This window comes from Chanodichthys erythropterus, chromosome 2 (assembly GCF_024489055.1).
Source record: "Chanodichthys erythropterus isolate Z2021 chromosome 2, ASM2448905v1, whole genome shotgun sequence".
NCBI lineage: Eukaryota > Metazoa > Chordata > Actinopteri > Cypriniformes > Xenocyprididae > Chanodichthys > Chanodichthys erythropterus.
In genome coordinates this window covers 20,422,283-20,446,313 of record NC_090222.1, presented here as the reverse complement: position 1 = coordinate 20,446,313, position 24,031 = coordinate 20,422,283, and the positions used below count along the sequence as shown (strand labels likewise).

Sequence of the window (24,031 nt, the reverse complement as noted above, 5' to 3'; positions counted from 1 at the left end):
CGTTGTTTCTCTTCGAATAACGATGATTGGTCAGACCGATTCAAATCCACGCCCACGACAAGCTGTCAAACTAGGAAGCGTCTCCTTCGAGTCAAAAAACTCTAATAATTTCACATAAATGCAATATTTAACACACAGACCTACTCGCATATGATGTATTAGGACCTCGAGCCCCGGATTCGTTTAACCGGGAAAGCAGGAAAGCGCGTTTTTTACATATTTAAACCAAAGGTCGGCGCGGCCAAAAACAAATCTACAAACCACAAACATTCTCGTAGGTTTCCTCAAAAACGACCAACATAATCATTCCTAAATCCATGCAGATTTTTTTTAACAACACACATCAAAGCTATCCGATCTTTTTAGCTCGAAAACACAATGTTATATATAGTTTTTTAGGTAGTTTTTAAAGGCTGAAAAGAGCGCCACGCATGCGCAGTAGCCGCGAACCGCTGGACTATATAAAGCTTGGCGCCATTCATTCATTCATTCATTCGCACTGAACACTGCGGTAAGGACACTTACTTTACTCTTCTTGCTCCTATAACATTTCTTATTTTAATCTTACCTCTTCAAAACCGTGTTACAATCATGTTTTAGCAGGAACCGTGCTGTTGTTTTATGTTACTGTTGCTTTAAAACGGAGGTTTGAGCCTTTTAACCAGTCATCTACGACTAAAGATGAAGATTCCTGCGGGACCCTTAAAAGCAGCTGTATTTAGCTTTATTATTTAGGAAAAAGGGACAATTCATATTTTCAGACCATCTCATAGCCAAATGTTTAATGTAATGTCGAGCTCAGAGGGGGATGTTGCTGAAAGTTAGCCAGCTCTGCTAGGCGCCAGATTAGATAGTATGTACGTGGACGTGTATTTGTGAACTCCTATCATAAACTAGGAAAATAACTGATATTGTGAGAAGTCTTATGGATTTTCTACACGCCAAGGAGTTCCCTGAACAATATTCTTGGTGAAACTGGTGTTTAATGCGCTTTTAATAGATCTCAGATGGGTTTTTGTGGGGGCAGCTGTAGTCTCCCGCTTCATGTAAATTGGCGCGGACTGTCCTTTCATAAACCTACAGAACTGGATCATGTATTTCTGGTTTCTGTAAAAATACCAAATGATTATAATACAGCTTGAGCAGACTTTGCATTAACTCTTAATGCCTTTAGATTTTAACGGTTTGACTTTTAATTCGTATAGAAGTGTGATAGATATTTCTGGTCCTGTATGTACTAAGCTCCAGTCTGGAGCTTAAGTGTTTATTGTTGAGCCTTTTTGTTGAAAGTATTTCTCTTAAACGCTTTAAGATAATTTAGTAGTGCTTTATAGACGATATGTAGTTAAGTCATTATTTGTTAAGTTTAAAGTGCTGATTAATTACATTGTGATTTAACGTTATGTTTCAGGTTCACAGGAGAAAAGCACACCATTTGTTTAGAAAATGTCAAGACGCAGGTAAGAACTATTTATTTGTCAAATGTTTGATTTACGCTAACCCTAAATAAACGACAATACTTATGTCTTTATACTTTCGTATTTCAATAGTACTCGCAGCACTTTACAAGAAAGAAATGAAAACGCACCAGAACAGAACAAACCGCAGAGGAAAAGAAAAGGCGAGGTGAGATATTGATATTTATTTGACCTATTATGTTACTGAAACGGTTGTGTAATATATTATTTTCAGTGTACGCAAATATTTAAATATCAACCTTATTTTCAGCAGTGCAATAGAAGAATCCCGTCAGCAGCTAAGAAACAAAACTATGAAATTCAGGTGAGCTGATTTGTGTTATCATTAGTAATGTATTTGTACATGATTATTTGTACATTTGGACATGGTATTATTTACCCAGAGATAAAAGAGTCGGACTAATTGTATGTAGTTTAAGGAATGCTTGTAAAGCAATAAATGTTAGTTGACTAGCGATCTGTTTATTATGCAGTGGTTCGGTCATGCGCAGTAATGGTGTCACTGGGTTAATCAGCGCGCCGTGACGTCACGTCACGTCCAGAGCCTCCCGCGTTTATTTCCTTTATTCCCCAGCCCGCGAAAAAAATCTATTTATGTAACTGATTGGGGGAAAAATGTTTGGTGTAGTGTTTGGGATCATTAGTATTAACTTTTTTTTGAAGCTGCTATATTAATAAAAGTTCAGAAACATCAAATGCTGTTATTTGATACCTGAAAGGATATTCCTGTGAAGCAAAGTGGAATATAAACTATATACAATGCACACTATAAGTGTTTTTATGAAAAGTAATAGGAACACTGTTTACTCTGTTCTTATTCATGCCTTATGTAACTGTATTTTATTAAAGGGATAATTCACCCAAAAATGAAAATTATCCCATGATTTACTCACCCTCAAGCCATCTTGGGTGTATACGACTATCTTTCAGACGAATCACAATCAGAGATATATTTAAAATATTCGTAGTCCTCCAAAGTTTATAATGGTTGTGAATGGGGGGGCCACGTTTTGAAGTAAAAAATAATGCATCCATCCATAAAAAAAGAAACCCATATGACTCCAGTTGGCTAATAAAGGTCTTCTGAAGCAATGCTTTTTTTGTAAGAAAAATATCCATATTTAAAACTGTATAAATTCAGATAACTAGCCTCCGGCAGATGACCGTACGCAGAATACGCAAGTCGACTTGCATCGAATGAGTAATCCTCTGATGCGATGATTGACGCAGGATGTAAGAGTATTGTAAGCTTAGACGCCTCTTGCGGTTCAAACAAATAGGGCTGTGCAATAAAGTTAAGCTCCTCTTCCTTTATATCGAAATCCTTCAACATTTCTCCTTAAAAATGATCATCTTAGACTTATAATCCGTGACGAGTCATTTGTTTTGCTCTATCCTCAGTGCCTCCGCGTTCGTCATTACGTTGTGCATCAGGTCAAAGGACACTCTTCCGCCACAAGTCGACTTGCGCATTCTGCGTCCGGTCGTCCACCAGAAGCTAGTTATTTAAATTTATAAAGTTTTTAACTATGGATATTATTCTTACAAATATGCATCGCTTCGCTTCAGAAGGCCTTTATTAACCCACTGGAGTCATGTGGATTTATTTATTTTATTTTTTTTTAATGAATGGATGCATTACTTTTTACTTCAAAATGCAGCCCCCCCATTCACAACCATTATAAATCTTGGAGGACTAAGGATATTTTTAAATGAATCTGATTGTTTTTGTCTGAAAAAGAGATACACCTAGGATGGATTGAGGGTAAATCATGGGATAATTTTAATTTTTGGGTGAACTATCCTTTTAAAGGTTTCGTTCACCCAAAAATGAAAATTCTGTCATTAATTACTCACCCTCATGCTGTTCCACACCCGTAAGACCTTCGTTCATCTTCAGAACACAAATTAAGATATTTTAGTTAACCTGTTAACTGTCACCCCCACTTTTTGTTTTAGACAAGAAAATGCACTATCCAAACTTAAATGGTTGTAATTCAAGAATTCTTTGGAGTATAGACATAAGGCTGGTCTTGTTTTAAAGATGAAATTTGGCAGATTATTGTAAAAGTGAAATAACTTATGTAAGTGAAACAGAAAAAAAGTTATAGAAGTTTGTTTATGAAAATATAAAATGTTAAAATATAATATTTTATATAAAACCAACCAAGCTCCATTACTGACCATATAAAGGCGCCTCCATTTCCATATATGGTTTGAGTGATCTGAACCATATATTTACATTATTTTCATACAATTTATGAAGTAGACATCCTATATAGAAGTAGTATGGGAAGTTTGGCAGAATTTGATATGAATTTAGCCTCTAATAAACATAAAAATAACATGCATGTGGGTTATAGATCACCGCCACAATCATAAATGTATTTTTTTTTCTATGAAAAACATTTTTAGACCTTTTTTTCTCAAAAAATTGAATGGATGTTATATTTTGGCATGAAAACAAACATGTTTCAACCAATCTTTAATGATTTGTCATGTTCATCGCTATTTCAAAATAAAGGTCTGAACATGCCTTATGAGTATGAAAATATGCTTGTTGCAAATTGATAAATTACTGCTCCTCTGTAATTTATTTTGAAAATCTGTCTCCAAATATGTAAACTAAAGATTCTAAGCTTTCAAATGATATATAGTTTGTCAAGATTAGTTTAGGTTTAGTATAGAATATTACTGTTTTAAATATGTAATGGCTGTGGGCCCACCGGTGGGCCCATGACAGTTAACAGGTTAAAATCCGATGGCTCCGTGAGGCCTCCATAGGGAGCAATGACATTTCCTCTCTCAAAAGCCATTAATGTACTAAAAACATGTTTAAATCAGTTCATGTGAGTACAGTGGCTCAATATTAATATTATAAAGCGACAAGAATATTTATGGAGCACCAAAAAAAAACAAATAACGACTTATTTAGTGATGGCCGATTTCAAAACACTGCTTCAGGAAGCTTCGGAGCGTTATGAATCAGTGTGTCGAATCAGCTGATCGGAGCGCCAAAGTCACGTGATTTCAGCCACGCGATCCGAATCCGATTAGATATGCTGATTCATTGTTATCCGAAACTTCCTGAAGCAGTGTTTCGAAATCAGCCATCACTAAATAAGTCGTTATTTAGTAGTGTGTGGGTTTTTTGTATTGTATTGTCGCTTTGTAATATTAATATTGAACCACTGTACTCACATGAACTGATTTAAATATGTTTTTAGTACCTTTATGGATCTTGAGAGAGGAAGTGTCATTTCTCCCTGTGGAGGCCTCACTGAGCCATCGGATTTCAACTAAAATTTCTTAATTTGTGTTCTGAAGATGAACGAAAGTCTTACAGGTGTAGAACGGCATGAGAGAGAGTAATAAATGACAGAATTTAATTAACCCTTTAAGTCTTATTCATATAACCTAAGTAGTAATACAATGCATTTTTCTTTTCTAGAACCGTTGTTTTGAAGGGGATATTAGTCCCAGTGTCTTAATCGAGACCCCTCAGAAGGAGGCTCATCAGGAGACCGGTAATCTTTCTGGTTTTAAGCGCTTCAGATTCAAGAACCTCTTTGTGAAGCCCTCTCCACTGCCATGCCTCAGGTAGGACCTGATCACAGCATCTCATGCTTTGAAAATTCAATGTAAATGCTGATAATTAATGTATTTTACAAATACTGCATAATAAAACATCCACTTGATGACTTTACCCGTTTGTTCTCATTTGGGGAAACTAATCCCAAATCATAGTGTAAAACAATTTGGCTTGATTTCCTAGCTTTAAACATTTCCTGAGTCATGTAATGTTAGTTTGTTACCAACGTAATGCAGTACACAAGCAGAATAAATTTGTGATATCCAGAATGTGATTCATTGAGTTAAATATAATTCAATGCTTGCTCTCTGGTTTAATGGCACAAATTTGCTGTTGTCCTGACAGTTGGGCCAGTTCAGATGACGTGTGGATAAAGATGCTGAACAAGGAGCTGAAGTATGTACATGACAAGGGCTTCATCCAGCAACATCCAGCATTGCAGCCCAAAATGAGGTCTATTCTGCTGGACTGGCTCATGGAGGTATGTGTTTGTTTGTTTTCATCCACATTTATGATGGTTTTTTTTTCCTTGTCATCTGATTGTTTAATCTGATATTAAATTCTTTCTGTCCAGGTCAGCGAAGTTTATACACTTCACAGAGAGACGTTTTACTTGGCTCAGGACATCTTTGATCGCTTCATGCTCACTCAGAAAGACACTGGCAAAGATCAACTGCAGCTCATCGGCATAACCTCACTCTTCATAGCCTCAAAGATAGAGGTACTTAAACTTTGGTGACTTCATTCTGAAAGAGTTGTCATAAATAAATATCAAAGTCAATTGAAGAACATCACAGAACTCCGCAGGGCCACTTTTCTCATAAATATCTGTTTGACAGGAGATTTATCCACCAAAGCTCCAGGAGTTTGCTTATGTGACGGATGGGGCCTGTAATGAAGAGGAGATTCTTGCTAAAGAGCTTGTCATGTTGAAGGCGTTAAACTGGGACCTCTGTCCTGAGACCATCATCTCATGGTTGAAGCTCTACTCTCAAGTGGACTCTTTGAAGGATGACGCCAGTTTCCTCATTCCTCAATTCTCACAGGAAACCTACATCCAAATCACACAGGTGAGACTTTCACTCCTTTTGAAGTGAATATGTATATTGTTGTTTTGTTTTATATCTTGACACCCTTTTTGACTCTGGAATTCTCTCTGCAGTTGTTGGATCTTTGCATTTTGGACATTAATTCTCTGGATTACCAGTATGGAGTCCTCGCTGCTGCTGCATTTTGTCACTTTACCTCTTTTGAAACGGTCCATAAAGTATCAGGTGAGCTTTCTGATCTCGGATATGTTTTAAGGCTTGTTCTTAAGTTGTTGTGTCCAATCTGTGTTAAGTATTTTCTTTTTTCTTTTCCACCAGGGCTCACATGGGACAGCATATCGAGCTGTGTGCGGTGGATGAACCCATTTGTGCGGACGGTACGCGAATGGACCAGACCACAGCTAAAGGACTTCAAAAAGGTGGCGGCAGAAGATCGACACAACATACAGACCCACGTGGACTACCTGGCCATGCTGGTGAGTTCTCATTTTCATTGTATTCTCGGTCAGGTTTATTTAAGATTTCACAAGTTTTAACACAAACTTGTGTGACTTTTCAGAGTGAAGCACATGATCGGCAGCAGGACAGCTTGGACCGGATGTCTCCGTTGGCTGTAGCGGGAATACTGACCCCTCCTAAAAGCACTGAGAAACCTGCTAATGTCTGACGGGTTTGAGGAGAACGTGGTGTAGCTAGTCTTCATTATTTGCCATCACAGCCCAGAGATGAGACCTTCCAGACCACCACATCCAGAGACATATAGTTGTGTGTGGTACTTTTTGGGTGGTCTATAGGAAACAAATCCAGGCTGAGATGCCATCGCTCACAAAACTTCAGATGTTGTTGGGTGAAATTGAGGAGAACCTAAATTTGGTTTCCCAGAGCAGTATTTGAAGCACTCAAAAGTGCCTTCCATCGAAGAATGGATTCAAATCCATTTTCTGAAGCTAGAAATGAAACGTGAATTCTCAGACTTAACTTGCTAATGAACTTCTGGCCACACTTCCAGTTCAGAGGTCTGCACAAATGCTGCTGCTTCATGGATCTTATGTTACTTTTTATGTTGTGTAAATACAATTTTTAATTTTATTGTGTGTGTGTGTGTGTGTGTGTGTGCGCTTGTTATGAAATGCTCTGAGTTTTGTTGTTAATGTGGTCCAATGCCAACCCAGTGGTGCTAATCTGCTTGTTAAACCGGACAACCCTGTGAGACGAGCAGAATCGGTTATTGGTTTATTTTCTTAAATCTTGACATCTTTGTGAACGTCATTCCCATGCTTTTATTCTCCTGCGATGGAAGATATTCCTGTAAGACTTGACTGTTTTCACCCCTCAGAAGTGAGTTTAACCAAACTGAGTTTAAGCAGACTGTGTATTTATTTCATACATAGGTAGATTTGTATTATTTCAATTGCAATTTTTTTTTTTCCTCAATGCCAAAGGCATATTTAATAATTTGAGGTGCTTGCTATTTATGAATTAAATGCCTTTTGTTTGTAGCATAGCTTGATTTAAATTTGACCTGGGCTTGAGCCAGTGATGTTAGCTACATTTGTTGGAATAAGAACTGTAAAAAGTACTATGAATTGTACATAAGATGTATATGTGTACAAATAACAATGACAAGATTCTGTAATTTACAATGTGAAGTTATTAAATGAAAGAAAATGAAAGCCTCCTTGTTTGAGTTTGTCTGTAGACTTAAGTGGTGGGTGAATTTTTAGCGTGATGAAAGTGATTACTCCAGTCTTCAGTGTCACATGATCCTTCAGAAATCTAATATGCTAATTTGGTGCTCAAACATTTCTTGTTGAAAACAGTTTAATACAATATGCTTATCTGCTTATATTTTGTTTTCAGGATTCTTTGAATAGGATGACATTTATTTGAAATTTGAACTATTTTTATGATTCAATAAGCAAACTTATGCCCCGCTTAAAGGTAAACATTAAATTGCATACGAAATAATTTCTGAAAATAAATGCAAAAATTGTTCATAAAATTTGTAATGACTTTTTTTTTTTTAAAGAATGCCATTTGGTTTCAAATATATTGCAGTGACATTAATACATTTTAAGGGGCCCTTAATTGTCTAAATTCGAAGAGAAATAAATGGACAGTTTCACAGCATTTTTATATATACTAATTTAAAATAATTTTTACCCACAGAAATGCACAAACATTGCTGCCTGGTCTAATGTGAAGCCATTTTGTCACCTCTTCATTGTGTAATGCGAGTATCATGGGGGAGGCGCTGATGTACCTTTTGGTGGTGACAAAGGACAGAGCACTCACTAACAAATTTGAATTGCAAACTGTCCTAATGAGGGTGTTGAGGTGCCGTTGTGACATCTGAGTCCCTTCAAAAAAGCCACCGAAGTTGTTGCTGTTTTCACCTCCAGATTACCTTTAGAAGAAAGATAAAGACAAACTCCTTTTGATATACAATATGTGGAGTGTCTTTGACAGGAAACTGTTACAGCCGCTCAAAGTTAGAGTATTCGCAGAAGCGTTGGCTATTATTAGAGCTCAATTCTTTGATTTGTTTCTTATTGTTAAAGTTGGATAAGGCATTGGTCTCTTGCTATGTTGTTACATATTACAATCAGTAGATAAACGCTATTGTCAGCTGGTCTCTATATAGAGGTGTCTGCCAGACATGCGGCTGGTGTTGAAGACATGGACCTTCATTACAATGCCTCTGTTGTGTGAGTTATTGTGTAGTTCTGGGGAATGAATGTCCCCTCCTTATTAGGCTTCCTACCCCTGAACTCCCAACCCCCTGCAAGACTCTCTGAGACAAAGAACCCACTCCAAACTACACATGCTTTTACTTTTAATGATGTGTGTCCCACATACCACTGCATTATGTTGGCTTGGAGAACTTTTCAGACAGATGGAGCTAGCAGATAAAAAAAATCCAAATATATATGCAAATATGCCATTCTGTAAGACCACTGGTGTCCTGTGGTATCTGGCACCAAGACTTTAGCAGCAGATCCTTCATGTTCAAGGTGGGTCCGCAATGTATTAGATTTGTTTATCCAGTACATCCCACACATTCAGATTGAGATATGAGAAATTTGGAGGCCAGAGCAACACCTTGAACTCTGTCATGTTCCTCAATCATGAACAATGTGTGCAGTGTGGCAAGTTGCATTATCCTGCTGAAACAGGCCACCACCATTGTTGTCATGCAGCGATATTTAGGTTTAGGTAGGGGGCATGTGTCAAAGCTACTTAGGTCTTTACTCCTGTCCATTTCTCATGCAACATGTAATCTACAAAAAAGCGATTGCTCGCTTACAATCTAACTTTCCCAGACCTTGACATGTGGCCTTGTTAGGAGATAATCAATGAAATTTGCTTCACCTATGAGTGGCCATAATGTTTTGGTTCGTCAGTGTATATAGACAAATATATTACGGCCTGTATATACGTAGCCGACTTCCTCTACATTTTTTAGCATCCCTCCACCACCCCAACTCACTCTTGGCTGGTTCAGCCAGGGATACAGGAGGGCAAGTACTCTTGGTTCAGGCCAAAATACAGAACTCGGAGCTATCTCTTTGGAAAGCACGCCAAAAACCCTTACTTCTTTTACTCTATCTGATTATTTGTAATTATGAACTTGTGAAAAGAAGAAACAAGAGTGAACTGTACAAGAAGACATTCACTCTGCCTGCTCAACGTATAACATAGACTTTATACTGGACCTACACAGCTGCTAACATTAGCAAATCAATCTGATGAGTACAAAGTAGAGGCGTGTCAAAAATAAAGAGGAGATTGATGAGGTCTTCGGCTCTTAAAGGGATAGTTCACCCAAAAATGAAAATTTTGTTATTTACTCACCTTCAAGTAGTTCCAAAACTGTATGAACTTCTTTGTTCTGCTGAACACAAAGAAAGATATTTGAAAGAATGTTTGTAACCAAGCAGATCTCGCCTCTCATTTACTACCATAGTATTTATTTTTCCTACTATGGAAGTCAATGGGTGTTGAGATCTGTTTGGTTACTGACAATCTTCCAAACATCTTCCTTTGAGTTCAGCAGAACAAAGAAATTCATACAGGTTTGGAACTACTTGAGGGGGAGTAAATGAGGACTTCATTTTTGGGCAAACTATACCTTTAACGCTACTCAAACAGAACTAGGTTCCCGAGAAGTATGTAGTAGAATGAAAGCAAGCTTTACATGGTTTCTATATTCATAGAAAACCTGAAAATACCAGGGAATTTAATAAACGGATGGAAAACTCGAGATGATAATATAGCCCACAAGGCAACTGTAGTACAGTAGAAAACGCAATCAGCTTGTTATTACTGTAAGTCACCACAGGGTGGCAGTAAAACAACACCAAAGAATATCACTGACATTGAGGTGTGAAATGTAGGATAACCACACTCTCACAGTTGCTCAAGGAAAACATTTCATTTATTAAAATTCATATACAAAAAGGAAAAAGCCTAGAAAAAGTATTTCTGTATGTACATTATTTACATGGTACAATGAGCAGCACTGGTCTGTGATGGGCTGAAACGAACATTTCAAGTCAGCTATAAGCCACTGTGGCAATGACCTCATGCTCTTGTTAGACGGTTTACAAGAGACATGAAGTGACGTTGCCTTGGCCATTGCCCTTTTATTGTAAAGGACCATGTGTGAGATTCAACTCAATTTATGTCTCTGTATAGGTTTTGCTGAGCATTTATTAGAGGGCTAACCTAACTGATAAACCAATCGTATGGCTCATTGTTCTTACAAAATGCAGCCTGCACATTTTAGCAGACTAATATTTGTGTTTTCACAACAATAAAAATAGAACTATACAGATCCTTTGTAAGTATATTGCAATTGAAAATATTTATAAGCTTTTTAGTGATTGTATTTGCGCTGCATCTGGCCACATTTGAACTTTTAAAACAGACTTTGACACAGTGGAGTCTCGACTCGGCTACTCAATACACGATACATTCATCTGGTGTTATGATACAGACGATAGCGTCGCCACGTTTCAGCGCACCAGCATCAGAAATGATTGGCGTCACACACTACGTCCTTCATATGAAAAAGACAAAGAAAGAGAAAACCTACACAATGAATATTCATGGCAGAAAGCAGATTTATACCACCGCTGACCGAAAGTAATGTAACTTATGCACTCTTTGCGTGAGCGGATTTGTGATTCATTGGCACATCAGTCACCTATGAAGTCTTTCGGTGTCTTCATGACCCTCTTTTGGCAAATTTATGTTTCAGAGTTAAAATTCAGAAGTGGGTGTCCATCAAAAGTGCAGCTGGGTCCATTAAAACGAGTGTTTTGGTCAAATGCAGAGTTTTAAAATGTTACGCCCTGATCAGTAAACTGCTGGGAATAATGCTGCGCTCCATTCAAAGGCAGATGTGGGATATATATTTGGTTTCTATGACTTCCGACAAAATGGCTGTGTTCTTTAATGACATAAACAAATGTCTTAGCTGGTGTTTGATGATCCTCAGTGAAGATCATTTAGTGTTTTACACACCTGTCACTGCAAACATTTGCTAAACAGGTTTTATCATAGGAGATTTGTCTCATTGATGCATTTTATTTGCTTAACATTGAATGTTTTTTTAAGTGGGACAAGTTTGAGCAGGGTTCCCACAGGGTTTTTCTATTCATTTTCTAGAAATTTATGACGACGTCATTTTATTTTATTTTATTTTATTTTATTTTATTTTATTTATTTTATTGAAAATTATCATTTTCCAGCACCATGGGAACCCTGTTCTAAAGTTTAAGGGTCAGTAAGTTTTTTTTTTTTTTTTTTAAGTAATTAATAATGTATTCAGCAAGAATACATTAAATTGATCAAAATTAACATTTAAGATTTTTACATTTAAGACTTTTGAACAACCTTTTCATAAAACAAATCCTGAAAATTCAGCTTTGCCATCACTGAAATAAATCACATATTAAAATGCTAAAATATTAAAAGAGTTATTTTAAATTGTAATAACATTTCACAGTATTACTGCCTTGGTGAGACTTCACCATTCAAAACCATTCAAAAATCTTACCGACCCTAAACTTTGAACGGTAGTTACATTTTGTTGAAATAAGAGTTCTTCACAACCTTCTAAGATGGAAATCTGACAGAAAGAATGCTGGAAATTTAGAATGTAGAATGGAACGCAGCATTAGTCACGTGTGTTCACTACAGTGCACATTATTTGTGACACGCTGGATGTGACCATAAACCATGTTCATCATGGCGAAGTCCTGATGATTCACTGGCTTTGTTCCCTATCAGAGCAAAAATAAATACAGTACATTTAATATTTCACTCAATAAATAAAACAAATCAGTCCTCCAACCTCAGATGCTCCTCGCCCTTAAAGCTGTGTGACTGCATCACAAATGAACAGAAACCATTTCTTAGGACAAGTTTTTTTGTAGCGTTTAAACTGGAACCCCATAAAGGCTATAAAACACTAACACAAAAAACAAAGCTGGGCTTGAAGTGTTCGGGTCGTTTGATTATTGTTGCTGTTCCTGGCTTTGGCTTTGCACCGTATCCATGTAGGGGACGGCCAGCTCGGGTCGGCGATAAAGCTCGCTCAGGCCTTCGAACTTGGAGCCCCAGTGCTGCAGGGAGTCGTAGCTGAAGCCCTCCTCCGAGATGGCCGATCCCAGAGAGCTGAGGCTGCCCGCGCTGGAGCCCGTTCCCTCGATGCAGTACACGTGGTAGGTGTCCATGGGGAACGCCAGGCTGTCGTTGTCGGCTTCCCAGATGATGCGCGACACATAGCTCTTGAAGTCCATGGCGCAGTGACCGCCGCAGCTGGCGTTGTGGTGGTAGGGAAGGGTGGCTCCGTTCGTGATGTTTCCACAGGGGTGGACCTCCTCTTGAGAGCCCTGGGAGGACTTGATAAGGGGGGCGGTAGTGCAGGAGGAGGACTGGGACAAGCTGGAACACAGCGGCCTCTTCAGCTCAGTGATGTCATAGGCGTTCTGTTGGGCACATAGGTGACAGTTTTAATTCTGGAAAAACGCAATGACATTCAAAAGTTTGGGGTTGGTAAGATTTTATGTTTTTGAAAGAAATCTCTTTTGCTCACCAAGGCTATATTTACTTACAAAAATATAGTAAAAACAGCAATACTGTGAAATATTATTAGAATTTGAAAAAACTGTTGTCTATTTTAAAGTCCCCCTGTGGTGAAAATCAAGTTTTTAATGTTGTTTATATGTCTATGTGGTGTTTTAAATATGCTTAAAGACAAACCATGTGCAAATTCACAAGTCAACACCATTGCTGAGTATTTTCACCTTAAAACTGCAGTGAAAAAAAGACCCGCGGTTTGAAATCGCTGGTGTCTGTGACGTCACAAATGACTTTGTATCCAATCACGTCAATGTGCATATCATTAACTATTACTTCTCTGAAGTAAGGGAGTCTCAAGAGAAGCCAGGTTATCCCGGTATATTTCTCTGTTGATATGAAAAATCAGGTAGATTTAGCAATATGGCGGGTGTATGATGTACATTACGATGTTATGATGAGCTGTATGTCTTTCTACACTGACATTCTGAGTTTTTCAAAGCGTTTGTAAGAATGCTGAGTTTTAGACGGCAGCTGTCTGACTCTGACATGGTGAATGGGAACATGGTTTGTGTAACATTAGCAACACATTATTAGCTGTTTGATAACAGTCAAGCAAAAGGCTAATCATATTAATTACTGTTATGTGTCCGATGTTGTAAAGAGCGATAACACTGTTGCAGCAACTCAGTAAGTTGTGGATCTCTGAGCTCATGTGAGTGAGTTGAGGCGGGGCTAATTACCATATTCATTGATCCACATATACTAAATATGGCAAGGGTGTAGAGGAATGAAGAATTTTTTTTCACTCGAAAAAACATTTAAATATGTAATTTTGGTGATCAAAGATTAGTTTTATGGGGTAAAATTATTGACTGCAGGGGGACTTTAATACATTTTATAATGTCTTTTATTCCTGTGATGCAATTTTCAGCATCATTACTCCAGTCTTTAGTGTCACATGATCCTTTAGAAATCATTTTAATATGTTGATTTGCTGCTCAAAAAACATTTCTTATTATTATAAATGTTGAACATGGTTGTGTTGTGTAGGATTCGTTGATAAATAGAAAGTTTAAAAGAATAGCATTTATTTGAAACTTTTTTTTTGTAACAATGTAAACGTTCTTATATAAAAAAAAAAGTCTTACTGCGGATATCTATTCTCGGATATCTAATTATAATAAACGGACATCTATTCTCATGTGCCTCATTGTTCATTTCTAGAGCCGGAATGCTCAACGTGATTTACACAAGTAAGATAAAAATTTAATTGTATAATATTGGCTGTAAGGAATGCTGTTCCAGGAACAGCAAAGAATGTTGATCAGGAGACATTTACTAAGTTCGAAATAGCATACTAAACTGCTACTCTTACCATTTCTGTAAGTATACAGTATGTATACTGTGTGTGAATTTTTTGTATGTAACAACATTTAACATCTCATCATTTAAATGGACTGTCAGTTAAGACTTGAAATGCAATATAATGGTATTTTATCTCCGAGGTATCTGGATACTTGCCTGGAAAATCCAGCCTCACCACTGTACCAGCGGATGAGTCTGGTTGGCCATTGAATCAATTAGATTTTTAGGGCGGAGCAAATCCGAGCAAACAGGAGGCGGAATAAACCAATCAGAGAAGGGCGGATATGACGTTAGCAAAGCGACAAGAGTCAACAGCGAAAAGTAAATAATGTGTTTTTGGTCATTTAAAACTGAATTCACAGCACAAACTCTCGGGTCTCCCATGAACAATCTTTGTTGATATTGAAGGGACTTTCGCCGCACTAGAGTGACGCTGTTTGCGTCACTGAAATAAACAAATCTGATTGCACGGTACGGTTTGGAGTTGACTCGAATCGCGCTGGAGGGCGGACTGACCAGACTGATATATCTTGCCAGGCAATCTAGATACCACTCTCCAATTAAACATTTTTTTTGTCATGTGACTACAATATAGTATAATTTTGAAATGTATGAAAAACAATAAGTAGTATGTCGACTGAACACTAGTATTCCATTCTGAGCATAGCTGTGCTCTTGTGTAAATGGTGTTGTGCAGATAGAGCTTCTAAAGTACTGAATGCTGCCACCTAGAGGAGGATGCCATTCCAGTGTTGGTGCTGATGGAGGTCATTCCCCTGACCTGAGTTTTACTGAAAGTAAATCAATACCTCCCCCGGCTGCCCTGTGTTAATGGAATACCTGGTCCTGCTCTCCTCCTCCCTCCTCGTTGTAGTTGAGGATGTTCTCCCGGATGTCCTCCCAGCTCTCGTGCTCCGCTGGGATGTGGTACACACCTCGCTTGCGGAACTTATTCCGACTGCCCTTCTGATTCCATACGGTCACGGCCACGAGCACAGCTGCAGAGGGAAGAGAGAGATTAAAATAAGAATGATGTAACCAGTTATTTAAAGTTTATTTCTGTGGGTGGGTGTGCAATAAGGTAAATGAAGGTAAATTAAAGTCCTTCGCAACCCACTGTACTTCATAATGTGACATTCAATGGGATCCTACAGTTGAAGACAACTAATTAAAATGCATCCATTTTGCATTTTTTTTAAGATACTTTTATTCAGCAAGGACACATTAAACTGATCAAAAGTGAAAGTTAAGTCTTTCAATTATTACAAAAACAAAATTCTATTTCAAATTAAAGCTGTTCTTTTGAACTTTCTATTCATCATAGAATGTGCTTAATATTACTGTTTTACTGTACTTTTGATCAAATAAACATCATTGGTGAGCATCATTCCACCTTGCCAGTTCATGGATGGTAAGACTCCTCATTTCAATTAAAGGCAGATCAATCCGAAAATAACCCACCATTTTTTGACAAATTTCTCTGAAGCCCAACCAATCCCATCACATTTTCACCTCAGTTGATGAGTGATTTCTTCCTGCCTGCATGTGGAAATGCTTTAAAAAGGATTTGTGTGTGTGCTTGCGATGTGGCTGATGGGGTGTCAGAGCTGGCAGAGAGGCCTGGAGGGCACTGCCAGCCTGTCACGTCATTGTTGTACCTGTCTGAGGTGCACACACACACACACACACACACACACACACACACACACACACACACACACACACACACACACACACACACACACACACACACACACACATCTGGCCTGCCGTGTCATTCCTACCACTGTCTGTTAGCTCTCTATTGACAGTTTTCCCAATACACTGTCACAAACTGAGAGGGTCACATCATGGTTCCACAATGATAACGGAGACTTTACCGCAACACAGACTTTATGACAATATATGGGTGTGTGTGAGGATGTCCTGATAGTTACCAAAAAAGACGAGCAGACACATGCTGATGGCTAGAATGGAGCTCGGACTGAGCGCAGCAAGACGCAGAGATTTGATTTGGCCGATCTCACACCACTGGCCCCTGAAGCCCTCTGGACAGCGGCACTGGTAGGTCTTGGTGGAGTGAGCCAGGCAGGTGCCACCGTTACGACATGTGGTGGGGCCACAGGGGGAGGGGGCACAATGCAAAAGACCTGTGCCCTCATCCACCACTGCAACCTGATTGGCTGGACACCTGGAGTGAGAGAGCAAACGTTGAAACAAAGAAAGATGAGTTTGACAGTATAAACGGTGTGAGAGAGTGTTCACCTGCACTCGTGTTTCCTCCACAGGTCGACGCAGAACAGCGGGCTCAGGCAGGGTTTGGCGCTGCAGGCGTCAGAGTAGCAGCCGGGCACGACTCCATGCCGCTCCAGTACAGTACTAAACTCTGTGCCCTGACCATCCAGTGGCAGGGAGTGACCGTTCAGCCTTACATCCCGCATACAGCCTGTACGGTAAAAAAAACAGGGTGTAACTTTTTCAGTGTAACTTATTTTGACAAAGCTACTTTTTATTTTTTTACTATTTATTTTAACTATTTATATATAGGTGCACTTTTTTTTTTTTTTAGGAATCTTTTGTAACACTACAAATGTATTTACTGTCTCTTTGGATCAATTTAATGTGTTCTTGCTGAAATTAATTTCTTCAAAAAAAAAAAAAAAAAAGTAGTGACAGTAGTGAATATGTTATTGTTTGGCAGGGACAACTGTCAAATGATACAGTCTAGAGGTTATATACATGCTGAGACTGACCAATCAGAACCAAGCATTTCAGAAAGCAGCTGAATATTAAAGGCACAATATGTAATTTCGCCACTAGAGGTCGTTTTTTAAAAAAACAAAGGCGTAGCTTGATGATGCCGTAAATGAGCGTGTGAGTTATGGGCATTGTTGTCTTCACCTGCACAGCTGATGGAAAGGAATCCAATGGACTTGGGCAGAAATCATGTTCATGCATGAGCTTATGTTTTAAAGTTTTATTAACATTACTGTGGTATAAGGCGGGAAGGGGCGAGAGCTATGGGAGCGGGACGAGGCCGCTGGAGCGAATGCTAATGTAGGTAGTGCACATATGAGGTGTGCACTCATATGTGCACTACCTACAGGCAACGCAATGACATGTCCTGATTAAAATTGCTGCTTTCTCTGGAAAATTGCTGGAAACATTTGGGATAATGCAAGTACAAAAGTCAACAAAATATATAGCATTGTTGTAGTGGTTTTTGGATATTTTAATTAAAAAATCGTACATATTTTGCCTTTAAGCTTTAATTATAAAAATCATAAATGATAAAAACATCTGAAGAAGAAAACAAGTGAATTCTCATCAGGAGATAAACAAAGCAAAATAGAAAAAAAGTATTGGTATAAATTACAGCAATGAGGAAGAAAGGGAAGAGAAAACCCACCCTGAAAGTCTCCCTGCGTGTTTGGAGTGGCGCTGTTTCCCAGAAACACACTGGAGGGGTGAACTACTATTTCCTTCTTCTGACCCATGACCCCCGTAACCTCTCTTGAACCCCCCCCCTGCTCCAGTTGCAGGGTAAAGATGTTGTCATGGCGATGAAGGCTGACCAAGACCCACTGGCCGTGGTTCACACGCTGGCCTAATAGTTTGAGAGAGTGAGCGCCGTCCCCAAGGTTAGCACGAACAGTGAGGTACCCATCTACAATCTGAGAAACAAAAAGATGACACAGCGTTAAGACATTTTCAGTGGCTCCAAAAAGTATTTGGACACTTAAGGGATGCTTAAAATGAATGTTACTGCATTCATGTGTATCACTCACCTCCAGGATAATGAACTCGTTGGTGTCACGTGAAGCCAAGCTGAGCAAGCTGCCCATGGAAGAGCGTGTTCTCAACAGGAAGTGAGCTTGGGTCCTGCGTGGACTTCCTCCCCCTCTCAGCTGGTACCTCAACACACTGTCCTTCTCAAATGACCACTCAGGAAGTGCTATAATGTAACCAAACATTATAGAAACCAGAAAGATATTTTATGTATAATATGTTCAAAATTTTGGGGTCAGTGACAATGATACCGATTGTGTTGGCTTACCTTTGTCACACTTGTGTCCACTGTATCCTGGATGGCAATCACAGCTGAAGGAGCCCCATTCCCCCAAGCATTTCCCATGGACCCCACAGGAGGGTCCTCCAGCAGTCAGACACACACCATCCGTTAAGGCACATCCCGGGGCACTGTTCTCGCTCTCTGCTGGACTGCTGAGGTCGTACACCTGACAGAAAACAGACACGCAAACACAGAAAGGTCTGCGTCAGCACAATGCTGAACCTCATTGATCCGTATCGACTCGCTGTCAGAAAGTGGCTCAGGCACATATCTGTTCTGACCAAACAAAAGATTGTGGATTGGAACCCGAAACACATTCGGTCTGAATTTCAGCCATGAAAAGAAAAAATATTAACACTGACAGAGTCCAAATATACTCATTAAAACAAAGATTAATTCACAAACCATGAGTATAATAATTTTCTGTGCTACTTTACATACAGCAGTGCATATGTGACAAAAAGTGCTTTTTACTAATGATTTGCAGCAGAATTAATTTTGTTTGTGTTTTTTGAATTAAGGCCCATGTCAATAAAAAAGAAAACATAGCTGAATATTTTTTTTAAAACAGAAATATCTACACTGTTCTAATTTAAAATAGTATGCTGAAAATAGAAAGCCAAACATCCAAATTATACACATTTTTTTTTGTAGTGTGCATGTCTGCATGGGTTTTTGGATATTTCCCACATTCTCTTGAATAATGAAAGAAAAAATTGTTTGTAATAATTCATTTTTAACTTTTTCACCTGAGGAACAATGCAGATGAATGTGAGGATGACCCTTCCACAGCAGTTAAGCAGGCAACTAATATTAAATATGAATGCATTTTAAGGTAATGATTTTAGCTAAATGCTTATAAAGGCTTATAAATGCAAACACTGCATAACAGGTATCTACTTGCCCATTTCCAGTGAAGTACAAACTTTTATTGCATAGTATAAGTATGTAAACTAGGGTGGCAATCGTTTTTTAGATGTTTTTGTTAAATTATATTTTGCCTCAGCTAAGATTCCCTCCAGAAAGTATACTATACTATACTATACTATACTATACTATACTATACTATACTATACTATACTATACTATACTATACTATAACCTAGAAAAATAAACACATTTACACTAGTTTTACCTGACTGTCCACCACAAGGTTCCTCATACATCCCACAAATCCTTTGTAATTGGGGTATAATTTACGGAGTGAGTGTGTCTCTTTAACCCCACCCAACTGGAGAGGCTGGTAGATGTCCAAAAACCTGAGAAAAAACATATGTGCATTTAGTTTAAATCACAGCCAGGAACCATGATTGCTATTGCTAGTCAGAGGCAGGTGGTATTATAGAGAGCATTTTATTGGACAATTATTTTTTATATTCCAAAGTGAAAGATAAGATTGACCTGGAAAAGAAAGACACTAGCATATTGTCCAGCTCAAAGTATGAGGCCATGACACTCTGATGCCATCAATAATCCACAAAACTTTACTTTTTACTTTCATGGGTTCTTTAATAAACTTGTCTTTTAACAAATTTGGCAATCCTTGACCAGCATGCAAATGGTCTAAACTGATCTTTTCACTAGGGTTTTTCTCTAAGCATTGATATTAAGATCAAATATTCTTCAGCAGCATGTTTTTACCTTTCGCTGCCTGGCGTCTCTCCGGAGGCCTTGCACACCGACTGATCAGTGTCAGACATCTCTACTCCCAGACCTTCCACCTCGTTCACCATGGCACCAGAGCAGTAGTCCAGAATCATCTGTACAGTCTACACAAAAACACACACACATCCACACAAATGATTTTACTACAAGGCAAAATTACACCACATCCGAGTGCAGGAGAGGTCACGTTTTATAATGGAATATTTTAGACCCAAATCCCAGAGGGCGATAAAGCTCACAATCTGCTTAACCCGGTGAGAACCTCAAAGCTACATGATGATCTGGACTCTCTGACAGCTTCATATCTCAATGAAATTGAGGTGAGATAGAGAACATTATGAAGTTAAACAAAAATCCCTCAGGGAACGGCAACTGCCCAGTGTCTCGTTCTGGTCATGTGCCCTCCATTTTCAATCTATGCTTCTACCTTGCCGTCGCTGATGATGTCGAGGTGATGCCAGCGGCGGTCCATGACAGTGGCTCGTGCGGACAGCTGCAGTGTCAGAGTCCCAGAGCCGTGATTCACACTCAGCACAGGAACTCCATTTTTTAACTCTATTGAATGAAACAGAATAATGGAATTTCATTAGAAGACACACAGAATATTGACATGAGTGCCAACAGGTACACTACAGTTTAAAAGTTTGGGGATGGTAAGATTCTTATTCTCTCCAAGTCTCTTATGCTCACAAAAGCTGAATTTATTTAATCAAAAGTATAGGGTTGTATACAAATAGTATTGTGAAATACTATTACAATTTAAAATAACTATTTTCTATTTTAAAATATTTTAAAAAGGAATCTATTTTACAAAGCTTAATTATTAGCAGCAATTGCTTCAGTCTTCAGAGTCACATGTTCCTTAAGAAATTATTCTAATGTTGTAAAATAGGTGTTCTACTTAATATTTTTGTGGAAACCGTGCTACATTTATTTCAGGATACTTTGATGAATAGGTAGTTCAAAGATAGCATTTTTAAAATAGATTTTTTTTTTGTATCAATGTAAAAAGCTTTACTCTCACTTTTGATAAATTTAAGGCATCCTTGCTAAATAAAATCATTAATTATTTTCAAAAAATCAAAAACTTACTGACCCCAAATTTTTGCTCAATAGTGTATAACTACGGTAGATTACTGAAGCAGCATTCAATCTGGAACCATTCCACACATTACACCACAAAACAGCAGTTCTGGGCCTGAAAACTTGTGTAACTCGTCTTGTTTGTGCTACAGAAATGAATGACACCTCAAATCATGCAGCTTGTTACTTTTCTAAGCATTCAGACTTAATAATAATTTTTGCCCAGAGGACCATAAAATAGGTAAAACGACCCCATTGTTTTGACCCCAGGCTATTTGGTGCCACTAGTTGTGTAAAAATTGCACACTTCACCTTTAACAAGTTCTCAAACTCATCACAGGGAAGCATATGACACTGGTACCGCAAACGCATGTGACATGAAAATCTAATGCTGTTTTATGCCCCCTCAGATTAGTTTTGACCCCCAGCAGTAAAAAAATGCTTATTCGTAATCAATTTGTGGTCAGTTTGAAATTGCTGTCACAGCAGTGGAGGGTTTTGGCCCCAGTTCAATAAAAACATGTACCAAACTGATGATGTAAGCTTATGCAAGGCCACGGGAGGGTCGTTTCCTGAAATCATATGACCAGTTGCATACTACAGTATTGGACAGGTGGTACAGAATCTGAATATGTGACCTTCACTGGTGACCTGATGTCAAGATCAATGCTGACCCAAACCCCACTCTCAAACACTGCTGACCACACACATTTACAAACATCTATCATTAATGGCTCGCTTCAGATTGTGCTTGTTGCCATTAATCGATTGTAGTCACACAGTTAATTGGTAGACAAAATTAATTTCATGCAGTGGTAACAAGAGAATCTTAAATCATGATGCGGCTGTGAAGGTTGTTTTTTCCGTTATTGAGATTGGCTCTGAAGACTTTGTTCAGGTTAAAAAAATAAAAAAATAAATCATCTTTACATATGCAGAACATATAAATTTTTTCAGTCATTCGGAAAATGTATGTTATTGTTAACACAAAAATAAGATAAAAAATAATTAAAATAAGACTACTTTAGTCTAGAAATGTTTTTTGGTAATAATAATAAATAATATAACAGTATATAAACAATACACTGTACATTCTAAAGTAACACGTGTACAATAAACAATGAATCGTGACAATTTGCCATACATACCCAGAGCAATAAAGTCTTCTTTTTTTCCGGGTTGAGGTGTTCCTATTGGGCCATTATAGAACAGCAGGCCATTGGCTGCCTCTGTGATGAACTCTAGAGAGATGTGGCTCTGGAAGCAAGGCCTTATTGGAGGGAACCAAGCATAGCCATTGCCAAGGAAACTGTGTTTAGTTTGCTGGCATTCTGGCCCATCAAACATAGGGGGACATTTACACCTGCAACAGAGCAGTAGATCAGCCATTAGTTAACCAAATGTGAACCAATTAAAACAACGTTTATTCTATCATATATAAAAAGAAGCACATATTAAATAGATTTGAGTGGCAGAATACTAGAATGTTTTACCTGTAGCCTAGTTCACTATCCACACAGGTGCCTCCGTTCAGGCAAGGGTTTTGTGAGTGCGAGGAGCAGTGCAGGTGAACGGCCTCTCGAGCGAGGCAGCCACACTGAGCGCTCGCTTTGGCTGAGACAGACACCAAAGAGACATTCCCATTGTTCAGTGTTTTAGGGGTGTCACTGAATGTCACCTTGCTAGAGCAGCCACCTGTCTGGCCGCAGGCTGCATAGGTGCACTCGTCCACCCCCACCTGTAGAATGGTCACACCCAGAGCGGACTCCAACTGAAAGAGAAGTATAATGCATAATTCCATAATTTATTTTGTAAAATGTTTTTTTTTTAGCTTTTATGGGTCATCAATTAAAAAAAAAGAACACAACATGTCAAAACGTGTGTTTCCCAACATTACTACAAAAAAAAAAAAAAAAATTGTAATTAAATTTTTACTTTATCATTTGTTTTTCCATTTATAATTTTCTTTTTCTTTATTAATTTTAGTTATTTGGGAAAAAAGAGCTTGTTCATTCTCAAAATAAAATAAAAAATAAATTAAATTAAATAAAGTAGTATAGGAAAATGTATACAGACTTGGATAAACAAAAGCATGAAATTGGAGGATTTTTCATCCTTTCTTTAACATATGAAAATATTATTTATCCAAACATATTAATATCCAACTTACTAGAGGAATAATATAACACAAGTGATTTACCATAATCATTTTTTTTTCTTTTTTTCTTGTGGTTGTGTGCATGTTTGTTTGTATGAGTGTGTTTGTTCTGGAATGACGGGGGTCCGTCTCGGACAGTCCATCACATCCCTCTGCAGCGGCTCTAAAAATGTCAGAGCAGCTTCCTGTGTAGTGCATCAACATCATCTCGGTGAGAGCATTAGCACCATGCTGGCGTGTGAAGAGCACTCACTCTACAACTGATTTATAGACTGGTGGATGCTGCACAGAAAGCAACATGTTCTTTCTATCCATCCCTCCCTCCCTCCCTCCCTCCCAGCATCCTTGCTCGCCTCCCAGTCCCAAAGTGACAGCCCACCATCTCCTACCTTACATGGAAATGAAATATTCATTGCCCTATTGAAAAGTGTGTCTCTGAGTGCAGGTGTTAGACGTGTGTAAACATGAACTTCATAG

The 24,031-nt window shown here is 38.4% G+C and overlaps 2 protein-coding genes across 3 annotated transcripts in view; one reads left to right on the top strand and one right to left on the bottom strand.

Moving 5' to 3' along the window:
• The first annotated feature begins 501 nt into the window (after positions 1-501).
• Positions 502-7,777, top strand: ccne2 (cyclin E2). 2 transcript variants are annotated; one of them, XM_067393615.1, is made up of 11 exons: positions 502-511; positions 1,412-1,460; positions 1,551-1,626; positions 1,732-1,782; positions 4,930-5,078; positions 5,416-5,551; positions 5,645-5,791; positions 5,910-6,140; positions 6,233-6,344; positions 6,438-6,595; positions 6,679-7,777. In XM_067393615.1, exons 2-11 carry the CDS (start codon positions 1,447-1,449, stop codon positions 6,784-6,786), a joined length of 1,182 nt encoding a protein of 393 aa, XP_067249716.1. In that variant the 5' UTR covers positions 502-511; positions 1,412-1,446; the 3' UTR covers positions 6,787-7,777. The 2 variants fall into 2 exon arrangements, with proteins under 2 accessions (XP_067249716.1, XP_067249708.1); XM_067393607.1 differs by having other exon boundaries at positions 1,729-1,782.
• Positions 7,778-12,643: 4,866 nt separating this feature from the next.
• Positions 12,644-24,031, bottom strand: part of si:dkey-22o22.2 (neural-cadherin) — a 144,483-nt gene continuing 133,095 nt past the window's right edge. Inside the window, exons 22-33 of the mRNA XM_067393595.1 lie at positions 22,890-23,167; positions 22,545-22,759; positions 20,741-20,868; positions 20,290-20,417; positions 19,784-19,907; positions 18,634-18,814; positions 18,365-18,531; positions 17,986-18,250; positions 16,842-17,022; positions 16,514-16,767; positions 15,417-15,574; positions 12,644-13,117 (exon numbers count right to left, since the gene is read on the bottom strand). Coding sequence (XP_067249696.1) covers positions 12,644-13,117; positions 15,417-15,574; positions 16,514-16,767; positions 16,842-17,022; positions 17,986-18,250; positions 18,365-18,531; positions 18,634-18,814; positions 19,784-19,907; positions 20,290-20,417; positions 20,741-20,868; positions 22,545-22,759; positions 22,890-23,167 — 2,553 coding nt within the window. The remainder of the gene's footprint in view (positions 13,118-15,416; positions 15,575-16,513; positions 16,768-16,841; positions 17,023-17,985; positions 18,251-18,364; positions 18,532-18,633; positions 18,815-19,783; positions 19,908-20,289; positions 20,418-20,740; positions 20,869-22,544; positions 22,760-22,889; positions 23,168-24,031) is intronic.